This window comes from Giraffa tippelskirchi, chromosome 9 (genome assembly GCF_054371585.1).
Source record: "Giraffa tippelskirchi isolate mGirTip1 chromosome 9, T2T-mGirTip1v1.2.pri, whole genome shotgun sequence".
NCBI lineage: Eukaryota > Metazoa > Chordata > Mammalia > Artiodactyla > Giraffidae > Giraffa > Giraffa tippelskirchi.
The window spans coordinates 34,577,347-34,587,599 of NC_137283.1; the positions used below are offsets into that span (position 1 = coordinate 34,577,347).

The window sequence follows — 10,253 nt, forward strand, 5'->3', positions numbered from 1 at the left end:
ATTTGCTCATTATATCTAGGGGGCATAGATTGAGACATACATAGGGAGCAATTTGGAAGGAATTAAAAGAAATCGAGAGTCAGATCAGGAAAGGAAAAAAGTGAATAAAATGAGTCCTAAGCAGAAAGGGGGAGAAGTGACCAAAGATGAGGAATACTTGTAACTTAAGATAGAATCTTGAAGTTTATATTTCTGAAGACTGAATTTTTTAATAAGCTTTTTTTTTTTAATTGAGAAAGTAAACCAGGAACGTGATTTTTTAGAATTAGATTAAAAAATGATGCATAGTAAGAATATAATTTCCAAGGTCAAACTATGTACCAGTTTCTTATATATCCTTCCTCTATACATACACATGCATAATTTGTGCATATACAGTGGTATATAGTCCTTTTGTTCATATTTCAAACACGTGGGTTTTGCTTTTCCCTTTCTTTACTCATTTAAAAAAGCTTCTGATTGAAAGAAATACCCCTATTATGATATTTTGTATCATGTTATATAGTTCACATGACATACTGTAACATTTAATTGGACCTCAACATGGTAGGCATGAGTTGTTATCCTCCCCTTACTCAGATGAGGAAATGAACTGCAAAAAATAGAGGACTTAGCCAAGATCACTTAGTTAACAAGTGATAGGACTCAAATTCAGTGCCTTAAACTCCAGCACCAATCTTTTTCTCTTCTGCCTTCTAAAATATGTGCTTCTTGAGAGGAAGTATCTGGCCTGTCTTGTTGACTCCTTTACCTCCACCTTATTAGCAGTCAGTGTATTAGCCAGGAGTATGGTCTCATCTGAAGGCTCTTCTAGGGAAGGATTTGCCTCTAAAGCTTCATGGTTGTTGTCAGGATCAGTGCATCTTGGGCTGTTGGCCCACGCCCTCTCTCGTTTCCGTACCATAGGCTCTGTAGGGCATCTGAAAACATGCATCAGAATGGACAAGTGAGACAACAAATGAGGGCCAGTAAGGCAAAAGCCAAAATTATTTTGTAACCTGATCTTTGACCTCTCATCACATTTACCATGTTCTGTTTGTTAAAAGCAAGTCATTCATTCCAGCCCACATCCAAAGGAAAGGAGATTACACAGGATATGAATTCAAGTAGGCAAGGATCATTGGGGGCCATTCTAGAAGCTGTCGACCATATCCTCTTTCTTCAGCAACTTATATTTCCCTCTGCTTTATTTTCTTTTTACCTTAGCACTTACACGATCTAGCATACCATGTATTTTATCAAGTTACCTGTTGTATTGTATTTCCCTTATTAGAATGTCATCTCCTTGAGGACAGAGTTTGGGTTTTTGTTTTTTTTTTTTTCATTTCTGTTTCCTAAGTAATAGAAGATTTTTCTGGAATATGTTTAATGAGTAGTTGGTCAGTCAATAAGTGGAAGAATTTGAAATCATAAAGTACCTCCATAGCTGATGAAACCCTTTGGTGATCTTCTCACTTGGCTCTCTCTTTTTGGCAGGTTGGTGATGAAATTTTAGAGATCAATGGTGAGACCACCAAAAACATGAAGCATTCTCGGGCTATAGAACTGATTAAGAACGGTGGCCGCAGAGTGCGTCTGTTTCTGAAGCGGGGAGACGGCTCAGTCCCAGAATATGGTGGGTCAAACTATGAAAACATTCCTTCCTTCCCTGGCATGACTCCATGAATTTGTCTCCAGAACTGCAGCAGGAAAGTCTTTTTGTTTCCCCTATTCACCAGTGTCTTACCAGCCTCTCACACCATGTGATTATTTGCCTCGCTTGTTCTGAAATCTCGACACATTTCCTCCTTTTGCTTGCTCACGTGGACTGGGGCATGGTCTAAGACAAGATCTTTATATAGCCCCCTTTCTGATAATCAGAGAGAACATTTTGTCTAGTCCGACCAAGAGCGAAGGAATGTTTGTTTGAACTGTGCCAAACCGTTTCTCAGATCCAATTGTTAGCACAAAATGACTCTACTCCTTTTAAGAAGCAGGAAAGCAGGTTTCCTGAGTGATAATGTTGAGGCACAAATTTTTTTTTCTCCTCTCTCGTTTTTGATTACTTGATATCTTTATTTAAGAGGCGTGAATTTTGGAGATGATTTGGGGGCCTTGGTCAGCATCAAGGAGGTGAATACAGTTCTTCTGCATCCCTCCCACTGGTCCACCCCAAATCAGACCACCTGAGCCCACAACTACAAAACAAACAAAACTGTTGAAACTTTAGCCATATGTTTTTAGATGATAAAGGATGAAATCAATTCCCAGTGCCCATCATGAGGGAAACACGTTACTATACCTTTCCATGAGGAAAGCCAGCTTATGCATAGAGTTCCTTTGTCATATCTGTAGGCATGATTTGACTAAACAGCAATGATCTTTACATAGCTTAGTGTTCTGATGGCAAAATATTGTATATTATAATAATTATGTCCTATTTGAGATTCTTGTTTAAAATTTAAAGGAAAAAAAAAAAAAGCTATGCCCTAGATGTAGGGCTCTTCTTCCCAACCAAAGGTCTACAAAAGTTTCTATAGAAACTGTGATTGAATGGTCCCCATATACATCAGTCCCCTTTATTAGGGATTTATCTGTTATTGCCCTCTTTTCTGAAAGTTATTTGGCACAATTCCCAGTTGCATTTTGGACTTGATGAGATCCTTAATTCAGATGCAGCTCAAGGAGAACGAGAACTCCTTTGAAGGACAGTCTTCCCAGGTGTTGGACATCCATACAGGTGCAAAATAATGAGGGGCCCAAGGTGGGGGAGGGCTGGGTATCAGATGAGGCCCCTTTAAACACGCCCAACCACAGGGGAGGTATTTTGACAACATTAAGATGCCACAACTGTGCACTGTACTAAACCTTGACTGTAGGTGTATCGATGCCACTGAAACTGTGTAACATTGTCTCCCTTTTCTGTCTTCCCTATGCTTCTGTTGGATGTGATCTTTCATTTGCGAGTCATCATCAGTAACCTGTGTACCTTCTCAAAACCTATGTCTGTTGCACTGAGGATGAAAATCCAACACTAACCAATGTTCTTTGGGCTAAAAATAAAGATCATTTCAATACACCGTTTTTTTTTTTTTCCAGAAAGGGTTGAATGTGCCAGGGTTGTGCTACTGTAACGTCTCCATGTGTCATTGGGACTAAATTTCTCTAATTCTATTGATTAGAGTCACAAATGGGTCATAATATGTTAAGTTCCAATATTTTTCTGACTTGATTGGAACCTGCTTCTCTGTGAGGCTATTTTTGTAATGAGTTTTTTGTACTTAATTTAACTGCCGCGGTCTTGGGGGCGGGGAGGGGGAGGGAGGGAACTTTGTTCTTTTGTTGTTTATTGTTAATGCTCTCCTATGCCAGCCTGTCATTGTTCCAGTTGTTTGAAAAAGAAAGAAAGTAAAAGAAAAAAAAAGGATGCATCCATTGTCTGGGTTCTCTCACCTTATCTGGCTGTCTGAAAACGTCACTGTTCTGATTTTGGTCTCTGCAGCCTTATTTGAGTGTTGCCTTAGACTGTCTGACTGGACAAATAAACTCTCTTTACCCTATGTTAACAAATGCAGATTTTTTTTTTCTTTCCTCTTTGTTATAGGGAATCTAAATGTTCAACTTTTTCTCTTTCTCTCTTTCTCTCTCTTCTCTGACTGTTCTTGGTGCTGGGCCCTCCCTTCTACAGCGATGATACCTCCTAATATCGCTGCATGTATGAGAAATGAAAAGCTCGGGGAGGCTTGCTTCTACCTTATGGGCCATAATCAAACTACGGTTTGTAGCTCAATCAATACTAGGTGTTTCTGTGCTGTGGCCTAATTTCCTCATTGCTTCTGCTTTAGCTCTGTTTTGATATGTTTGGCAATTCATTCTGAGCACCCTGCGTTCTTTGAATTGTAAGTACACCACTGACTCTGTGGAAGCCTTACTCTCCCTTCTCTTGAATATAGGTGTAGGAAACCCCAAGGTTAGATTTAGGATGGTCACTGAAGCCCCTTCCCTCACCTCGATCTTAAAATGACTTCATAAGCTTCTGTGTGTGTTATTTCTAGACACCTCCCCAGCATTCCAAAAGAACAAATCTCAGATCACAAAGCTCTCACCTAGAGAGATAGGACTCTGCTAAAACAGGAAGATAAGATTTCCTACCAGTTATCTCTTGGCAAATGACAGTCCAGGGGCCCAATCTTGTTCACAGCCTGTTTTTGTATTGATAAGTAAAGTTTTATTGGCATATAGCCATGCCCATTTCTTGTATGTGTTGTCTATGGCTGCTTTTGCCATATAGTGGCAGATGGCAGATGAACAATTGTGACAAACTATATGGCATGCAAAAACCATAAATATTTTACTCTTTGGCCCTCTACAGAGAAAAGCTTACTGATTCCTGCTTTCGCTATGTTCTTGCTTTTGTTAAAACTCACCCTAGGTTTTAGGAGATCATTCATGAAAGATTAATTGCCTCATGTTGACCTTGTTGACTCATGAAAGATCCTTAAAGAGCACCTATGATTTCTTAGTCTCTGTGACTGTGGCCCTGGTTTGTCTTCTACACTGCAGCACATCATTTCTGGTGCCTAGCCTGGAATGGGATAGTATGTATGACTTACTGGGTTTAGGTATGACAAAACTTTGAAAAGAACTCTCATAAATCCAGGATGCTATTTAATGTTTTTGCAGTGTCATTTCAGATAGTTTAACAATAAACAGGAGCCTTTATGGGGCTCCCCTGCTTTTTAATCTATAGATGTCTTAAGGTTGTAAAAAGTCGCCCAGTGAATCCACACCTTAGATGTAATTATGGCTGCTTTTATAGCATCAAGAAAAGTGCCTCTATGCAAACCCCATGTAATGTCAAATGTGCACTTGACAACCTCTCTTCCACTTACTTTTATCTGTCAGATGACTCCACAGTTTAAAAACAGTTCCTTAAACGTATGCAAAAATAAAGAAAATAGTTGGATCGCACTCACACAGGTAGAGAGAATGTTTAACGGACCCTCCCATGATGTCACATTTGCCTGTCGTCAACATCTGGCTGTGTTGCCTCTGTCATCACCAGCCTGGATTTTTTTTTTTTTAATGAATGTATACTTTGCTTACAGTAACATTCATAAAGCCTGAGGGTCCAGAGCAGTGAATTTCTACCTCTCTATGCACCCATTTAATCCCCACTCAGATCAAAACATAGATTCTTTCTATTCCCTTAGAAAGTTCCCTCATGCCCCTCCAGTTCAACAGCCCAGAATTTTGTAAGCAAATCAAAACAATCTTTAAACAAAGGAATATTTTCTGTCATGGAGTGGGGGGAAATGTCAGGGAGGAAGGGTGATGGCTGGGGAAAAAGAACAGGAGATACTAAGGGGGAGGGCCATTTAGATACTTGTAGACAGATTACTTGGGTTATGCCTTTAAAGACTAAACTCTTGACTGATGTTACAAGTTGAATGATCTATATGAGTATAAAGATAGTAGGCTAGCTGCCAAAAGCCACAAGTACCAGTTTTTAACCCTGGCTAGTTGCAGTTATACTTAAATTAACTAAGAGTGAGTTTGGCTTTGATTCTGACTGCTTTTAACAGTTGTTTGTTTGTTGTGACTAATGGGATCTCAAGAGGGCGGGTGGGGACAGGAGCCAAGGTCCTTGATACCAAACTGTTACTCTCGTTTCTCTTCCTGGCAGACCCCAGCAGCGACGGGAACGGCCCCCCCACCGGTCCACAAGGTGTTCCGGAAATGAGGGCTGGGCCCCCTGACCGCCGACAGCATCCATCATTGGAGTCCAGTTACCCACCCGATCTTCACAAATCATCACCACATGGGGAAAAGCGGGCACACGTGAGAGATCCCAAAGGCAGCAGAGAGTATAGCAGACAACCCAATGAACATCACACATGGAACGGAACTTCTAGAAAACCCGACAGTGGGGCTTGCCGACCCAAGGACCGGGCACCCGAGGGAAGAAGAGACGCCCAACCCGAGCGGATGGTGACCAATGGCCCCAAGAAGAGGTCTCCGGAGAAGCGGAGGGAAGGCACGCGCAGCGCTGACAACACTTTGGAGAGAAGGGAGAAGCAGGAGAAGAGGAAGGAGGTTTCCCTGGAGAGGAGGCGAGAGCGGTCCCCGACCCGCCGGAGGGACGGCTCTCCAGGCCGGCGGCGGCGGTCTCTGGAGAGACTCTTGGATCAGAGAAGATCGCCCGAGCGCAAGAGAGGAAGCTCGCCCGAAAGGAGAGCCAAATCCACCGACCGGAGGCGGACCAAGTCCCCCGAGCGGAGGAGAGAGCGGTCCCTGGAGAAAAGGAACAAAGAGGACAGAGGCAGCCACCGGGAGAGGGACGAGACGAGTCTAAGACAGGACGCCGGCCGGAGTTCCAGACATCCCCCGGAGCAGCGGAGAAGACCTTACAAAGAATGTAGCACCGACCTCAGTATCTGAGAGCCTGCGTCACATTTCCAGCCTTTACCATGTCAAAGGTTCAAAGAGGAAGCTTACACACCTGAAATCATTTAGTTTCTTACCTAATGAAGCATCTGACGTCAGCCTGATGATCCTCTGACTAGCGACATTTGATGCATTTGAAATCTTATAAGAAAAATATATATATATGAAAAGTGTTGTGCCTGATGTATCATATTAAAGAAAGTATTTTTAAATGCATACTTTTTTTTGGAAATTATTTGCTAAATGCTGCCCCAAAGGGATATAAATTTTGTTTCTACATAAACTATAGAATTGTTAAGAATTGTTCCCTTTGGTGGGGGGGGATGAATCTTTTTCTCTCCTGGTTAAGTGGGGCTGTTGATCATTTTCTCTAAGTAAGGAAAATTATTGATCAAATTTAATTAATTTGATGGAGACTTATGTACTGATGTAGTGCTGTAGTGTAGTTAGGAGTTTGGTGGGTTTTTTTTTTTTTTTAATAAAAAAAAGCAAAAAGGCAAACGTTATATTTGTAAAAGCTGAGGACTCTTTGGAATAAATGAGGATTGCTGATGATCCTAAAGTTAAGCAAACTGTATGAAGAGACTACTGTTGCAAATGAAGGATATTTATAGCTAAAGGACACAGCACAAAGCACAAAGAAATGTTATGTTCTCAAGTTATTGTCCGTTCAGAAAACAGTTTGTACTCTCCCTGGCTATAGAAAGGCGCAGAGAGAAGGTTGGTCACCATTACCTAAAGGCAGCCCAAGCACAGATGGTCTGGTTCATTAGCATCAGCAACATTGAATGAGAATCTCATTAAGGCAGTGCCATGAAAGTTTTGCTCAACTACTAGAAGGAATGCACAGCAAACACCTTTGGTGTTGTCTTGCCTGACTTGAGACTGAATAGTAGATGGCATGGGAGACAATGTGCCTGTGTGAGGATCCCTAAGAATCACTAGTACAGAAAGTTAAGTTTCCCCTTTTTATCATGAACCTGTGGTTGCCCTTTGCCAATCTGGGGAGGAGGGAGTAAGCCTTGGTAAAAGGAACTTCTCTGTTGATATTTAAAGAAATGAGGGTTGGGCATGCTCATTCTTAGAAATGCAAGTTTTCTTTGGAACCATAATAAAAATCTCCAAAATGGTTGAAAGAGAGACAAGAATTAGATTTCATTGGTTCTAGATCTGGTTGACAAACATCTACACTTATGACCCTGTCTGTTGAATCTTTGGACAGAACAAAATATAGAAATTTTTCTTTAATAGAAGACATTCTTTTGCTATCTCACAGGAGGTTTGGTTGGGTCGGCTATAGCCCCGGGTTGTGGTTTAAATGAATTACTGCCTAGCTGAGCCAAAACCTTTGCTTGTACCTGTTGGACCACTACAACAAATCGCTGCTTATGATGCATTGTGTATTTCCATAGTACTGTTTTGCATTTTCCATACAGACGCAAAACTTTGCAAGTCAATCACTGTTGTTCTCATGGTACTGTTTAAAAAAAAAAAAAGGATAAAGAAAAAAAAATGGAGAAAACCAGCCAATTATCTTGTGTACAGAGTTAAAAATTGTAATTAATAGAGCCTGTTTTAAAAACAAACAACTGTTGCCTTTTTTTCTTGTATAAAAGAGAATTTATGACAAAAAAATTAGCTGTGAGGAATGTGACATGTGTTTATATTTCTGAATATGGAACAAATTGATTCATTGGGATATATTTTACTGTAAACTAAATCAGGTATGTAAAGCTGTTTTAAAAATGGGAGACTATATAAGTAATTCTCTAAAGCTTTAGTTGGTTTGAATATCATCATTTCCTCCATGGTGAGCCTGCTTGTGAATTATTAAGCACTTGTTTGCATTTCTGTTCTTCATTCATTTCTTGCAGTGTGCTGTGGACTTAATGCTCTTTCTGTATTGATGAAAAGCAGTATGTGGGCCAATCTTTTTATAAAACACTATGCATATATAAATATTACATTGTTCATAGCTTTATTTGACTTATGGGTTTATACAACATTACAATGAGTAGCTGTCCTTCTGTGGATATGCACAAACAAGTTCATTTCCTGGAACAGACACAAAGTACATTCTATAGCTAAAAAAGAGGAAAAAGTCTGAGACTGCTGTTTTGATCTTCAGAGTTTTCCATACAGAGCATGCATTGAGCTACAGTAATATGGTGAGGGAGAACGCAACTGAATAATGATGTTCTTTTTTCATCAATTTCCTAAGAGCCAAGTGGGGATTTTATTCCTAACGCTCCACTGCTAGGAATTCTCTCACTCATTCTAGCCAAATCCATGATGTTAAATGATCGATGCTCTCAACTGTGGTCTAGAGTTTTAAATAAATGAAATCCAGAGGTGGATTTTTGGAGTGGATCGTGAAGTTAACATCTCAATGTCTTTCTTGTTGTCAGAGATGTTTGATATGTTAAAATCTATGTGCTACTCACCTGGGCTTGGCTTTATCCGTGAAGACTTTTAGTGTGGCAGTGTCATCTGAGTTTCATACTTTGAAAATATCGTACTGTACAGGGACTATACATTAAGCAGAAAGACAGAGTTTTCTCTGAACTACTGTAACCTTAAATTGGAGACTGATTCTTTTTGAGCCTACTTTCCCTAGTTCCCCACTTCATGTAAATGTCTTGATGAGAGATGATATGAATGAGTATTTTGTATGATTAAATCAAACCCTTTAGGAACTCCCCTCCCACCCATGAGACAGTTGATGCCTGAAAGAATGTTGTGGGGAGGACTTAACACTCTACTTGTATTTTTTAAGTTTCTTTTGTGAAAGATTTTTTAATGCATTTTTACTGTAAAAATACATGGAAATGTATGCATTCCATAACCACGATTGCTTCTGGATTGATATCTTTCTTGTCTCTGTGTTGTCTCAAATATATCAGGGTCATGTAACCAAGTAAGAGTGTCTGGCTCCCAATGCAATGAACTATCATACCATTCTGTTGAAAGGGAAGAGATGATGGTCTTTCAGTAGTATAGTGCGTTGCTACTCAAAATCCGGTGTGTAGACCAACTGCCATCTCGTCACTGGAAAGCATATTAGAAATGCAAAGTTTCAAGCCCCACTCTTGACCTATTGAGTCAGAATGTGCCTTTAACAAGATACCCATCTAATATGTGGAGAAGGCAATGGCACCCCACTCCAGTACTCTTGCCTGGAAAATCCCATGGACGGAGGAGCCTGGTAGGCTGCCGTCCCTGGGGTTGTGAAGAGTCAGACATGACTGAATGCCTTCACTTTCACTTTTCACTTGCATGCATTGGAGAAGGAAATGGCAACCCACTCCAGTGTTCTTGCCTGGAGAATCCCAGGAACGGAGGAGCCTGGGGGCTGCCGTCTATGGGGTCTCACAGAGTTGGACACAACTGAAGTGACTTAGCAGCAGCAGCAGCCATCTAATATGCATGCACATGAAAGTTTGAGCTGCGTGGTATTGCATGGAACCCTGGTGATAAAGCACAACCTGCTAAGCCAAGAACTTCATTGTCTCCTAATGGTGTAATATTGGGCCAGTTCCTTAACCTCTTTTAAAGAATCAGTTTCCTCATCTTTGAAGGGGCAGATGTCATAGAGTTGGTGAAAGGAAATGCAGAGCAATTAGCACACCTCTGACAATCAGAAAAATCCTCAGTAAATAACACTAAACTTTTTTTTTAGGAGGATTTTCTGCATTCTAGTCAGTATTCTACTCCTTTTTATTGTCCTGATTTATTTTCAAATCAAAATGAAGAAGTATTTTCTCTATTAAAATAGGGAAGAAGGCCTTCTATTTTAATTATAAAGTTAGCAAGCAATGTGGTTCATA

At 40.4% G+C, this 10,253-nt stretch overlaps 1 protein-coding gene across 22 annotated transcripts in view; it reads left to right on the forward strand.

Moving 5' to 3' along the window:
* MAGI1 (membrane associated guanylate kinase, WW and PDZ domain containing 1) overlaps nt 1–9,275 on the forward strand; it is a 635,735-nt gene extending 626,460 nt beyond the window's left edge. For 16 of the 22 annotated variants that reach the window (XM_081528465.1, XM_081528468.1, XM_081528472.1 and 13 more), the window contains 2 exons: nt 1,477–1,615; nt 5,666–9,275. In XM_081528465.1, the coding sequence (XP_081384591.1) occupies nt 1,477–1,615; nt 5,666–6,420 (894 nt within the window). In that variant the 3' untranslated portion in view covers nt 6,421–9,275. Of the gene's footprint in view, nt 1–1,476; nt 3,057–3,667; nt 3,757–5,665 lie in introns of those variants that run through there. The other 6 variants (XM_081528480.1, XM_081528481.1, XM_081528482.1 and 3 more) reach the window with 2 other exon arrangements.
* The last annotated feature ends 978 nt before the right edge of the window (nt 9,276–10,253 follow it).